The following is a 3,708-nucleotide window of genomic DNA, read 5'->3' as shown; positions in this document are numbered from 1 at the left end:
CTTGTATGATATTTTTTGGTGGCATTTATCTTGGTCCCTCTTAATGTTTGTCTAACACAATTATATATTTTTTTTTTGCAAAAACACCCTTAATCAATTATTATAACATTAGTACTATATCTCTTATTTATTACAAGAATAACCCAATATTAATCATTTACCATCATATCCCTATTTCTTTGTTGGGTCAATTAAAATTATATTAATGACTAATTTAACAAAACACTAGAAACTCTGAAACCTCTTAGGGTTCATATGGAGCACACACCTGATAATGGAGGCAGCAATGGCGGTTTCAACAGTGGCACAAGAGAAGTGCGACCACCGGTAAGTCCTCTCTATTGCATGAATATTATATTTTATCACATAGTTTCTTCTTCCTTCCACATTAATGGTTCCATGTTCATTTTTTCATAAATTTAAATCCGTTTCTTGTACATAGTTGTCGATATTTTCTGCTTGGCCATTGATGTTTTTTCTTCCTTTTGTTTGTTTAATCGATATTGAGTTTAATAGCATAAGGGAGATTGTTTTCTACATTTTCAACGCTTTCTTCTATTTTACTTATTTTAGAATTTAATAAGTTAAAAAAAAATATAGAACCAGAACAGTGCTATTATTTTCATGTTAGTGGTCTCTGCACTTTGATTTATTAGAATACTATTTGTTTTATATTTTTTCGGTTGCAAATAAAATTGCTAAGTAGGATCTTGAAGTGGATGATAAAATGGAAGAAAGAGTATTCTTTGATGAGATGATAGAAGAGTCAGATGATACAGAGGAATTTCAAGGAATGTATCAAGATGAAATTGAGCAGGAAGCTGTGAATTCTGAGGATTTAGGGGAGCAAGAATTTCAAGCAATGTTTGATGGGAATGATTTTTCGCATGAGGTGGATGAATTATATCGAATAGAAGATATTGAAAATATTGCCATGGTTGATTTTCTGAACATAGGTGCTCATGAGATGGAATATTTTCATTTTCCTAATCTTCAGATAGCATTTGATTTCTATAACCATTATGCAAAATCTGTTGGTTTTGGTGCTAGAAAAAGTAAGACTTGGAAAAATAGCAAAGGAGAATATGTGAAACAATTGTTTGTGTGCTCTCGTGAGGGATTTAGACCAGAGAAATATTATAATATGGAAAACAGAGAAAGGGAGCCAAAATCTGAGACTCGTTGTGGTTGCCTGGCTAGGTTTGTAGTTCGTTTTGTGGCTTACACTGGAAGATGGCATGTGGCTTTGTTTGTTGAATCGCACAATCATGATTGCCTTGATCCTAGGTTAGTTGGTTTCCTTCCTACACATAGAAAAATGGCAGAAGCTGATGCTAGTCAAATGAACAACATGAAGGATGCAGGCATTAGCACACCCCATATTATGCTATGTTAGCTAATCAAGCAGGTGGTTATGAAAATGTTAATTATACCTTAAGGGATATGTATAATGAGATTGCTAGGCGAAGGCGTCATGTCCTGGGTGATGCTAGAGCGGCATTGCGATACCTCAAAAACCAGAAATTTGAAGATACAAACCTCTATTATGAGCACATAGTTGATGCTAAAGGGGTATTGCGAGCTTTATTTTAGTGTGATGGAAGAAGCCAATTAGATTATGAAGTATTTGGAGATGTGCTTGCCTTTGATGCAACATACAAGAAGAACAAGTACTTGTGTCCAGTAGTAGTGTTTTCCGGTGTGAATCATCACAACCAAACAGTAGTATTTGGAAGTGCTCTAGTTACCGATGAGAGTAAGGAGGTCTACGTGTGGTTATTACAGCAATTATTGGCAGCCATGAAGGGAAAAGCACCTGTATCTGTGATTACAGATGGTGCTCCATCAATGAGATTTGCAATTGAGACGGTATTCCTAAATGCCCATCATAGATTATGTGCTTGGCACCTCATTCGGAACGCCACAAGTAATGTTGGAAACCCAAAATTTACATCTATGTTTAAGAAGTGCATGCTAGGAGATTATGAAATTAGTGTGTTTGAGCAGAAGTGGTTTGGAATGGTTGAGGAGTTTGGTGTAGCTGAAAAGAATTGGATTATTGACATGTACGAGAAAAGGCATATGTGGGCCACTGCACATATTTGAGGCAAGTTTTTTGCAGGATTTAGGACAACTTCTCGATGCGAAGGTTTGCACTCTATTATTGCAAAATATATTAAATCTCAATACAATTTGATTGATTTCATAAAGCATTTTAAGCGGTGTCTTACCTACCTAAGATATAAGGAGGTTGAAGCTGACTATGTTTCCATATCTGGTCTTCCAGTACTTAAAACAGCATTAGAACCTCTGGAAAGGTCTACATCAAATTTCTATACACGAGAGATATTTTTTATATTTCGAGGCATGCTTGTTAGGGCTGCAAGAATGAAGGTTGTGCAAGATGTGGCATTTGATTCATTTGTACTTTATACAATATCTAAATATGGAAGTCTAAATAGTTCATGGGAGGTGTCTGTAGATAATGAAAGGACGAAATTTAATTGTTCATGCTTAAGGATGGATTCTTTTGGAATTCCGTGTGAGCATATAGTTTGAGTGCTGGTGTTTCTTAACATCCTTGAGCTGCCAAAGTCTCTTGTGTTGACAAGATGGTCGAAGAATGCCAAGACAAGCACTTTCGATTCAAGTGGCGTTACTTGGGAGTCTATAATATTGAGTCAATATGGTTGCTTGATGGATTGGTGTCGGCAGTTGTCCTATGTCGCTAGTCGAAGGCAGGAGAGATTCTACCTTGTTCGAGATACTGTTATGAGCCTAATCGAAGATTTCAAGATTGAAGATGAACAAGAAAAGCAAGTTGGTGCTGAAGCTGATTATTCAGATGGTATTTTTCCTAAGAATCCACAAAATTGTAGGTCTAAGTGTCGTCCTGATGAGAAGGTAAAACGAAAACCACAACGATGTAGTATTTGTCGCATGGAAGGGCACAATAAAAAATCTTGTCCATTGGCAAAGGACATTCAGCAGCAGACCAATGCAACTTCTTATGGTATAAATAGGAACCATGTTGAGGAAGGTTTGGATGCAGATGCAGAAATGGTAATACTTACTTTAATGATTTGCGTACCACAACATATTAATTATATAATTTTCATTAATAAGAGTGGAAATTGATCAATATTTTATTTGATATTGCAGGAATTTTGGGCATCTGATCTTGAAGAAGATTATGAAGAACAAGAGTTTTGGGCAGGAGATTCTGATGCAAGTGCCGACATGGAACTTAGTGAAGAGTTCTCGATGTAGTATTATATAAATTATTATTATGTGATATTTGAATAAAACTTGAGTAATTGAACTTTGTGTATGAATTTTTATGATGAACTTGGTGTTATTTGCTTAATTGCTATGAAAAAAGTGAGATTTGAGACAAGATTGGTATATTTACAATAATGAGTACATTTTGAGTTACGGCTTACAAGAGACGATTTTGTGATCCTGTAATTGTAAGATACAGAACTCAGCAAAAAGAGTCTTATTATGATTAGTTAAAGCATGAAAGATTGTAAAAGAAGTGTAGTTGGGTTAATTGTGAAGAAGGTTCAATACGGTTTGAGGACCCTTCAGAAAGGTTGTTGCTTGCGCTTTTGTATACTGACATTACTCTCTGTTCTTCTTAGCTTTTGTATGAATTTTATTGAGGAATATGTGCATGAAAGTAGATAGCTTATATTTAATGTATGG

The 3,708-nt window shown here is 35.3% G+C and overlaps 1 protein-coding gene across 1 annotated transcript; it reads left to right on the top strand.

Moving 5' to 3' along the window:
* The first annotated feature begins 218 nt into the window (after window positions 1-218).
* On the top strand, window positions 219-3,452 carry LOC112765552 (protein FAR1-RELATED SEQUENCE 5-like). The gene is made up of 3 exons (XM_025811450.2): window positions 219-327; window positions 707-3,063; window positions 3,163-3,452. Exons 1-2 carry the CDS (start codon window positions 256-258, stop codon window positions 1,394-1,396), a joined length of 762 nt encoding a protein of 253 aa, XP_025667235.2. The 5' UTR covers window positions 219-255; the 3' UTR covers window positions 1,397-3,063; window positions 3,163-3,452.
* Window positions 3,453-3,708: the final 256 nt, after the last annotated feature.

Source organism: Arachis hypogaea, chromosome 17 (assembly GCF_003086295.3).
Source record: "Arachis hypogaea cultivar Tifrunner chromosome 17, arahy.Tifrunner.gnm2.J5K5, whole genome shotgun sequence".
Taxonomy (NCBI): Eukaryota; Viridiplantae; Streptophyta; class Magnoliopsida; order Fabales; family Fabaceae; genus Arachis; species Arachis hypogaea.
The sequence above is the reverse complement of the archived record's forward strand: the minus strand, read 5'-3'. Positions and strand labels throughout refer to the sequence as shown.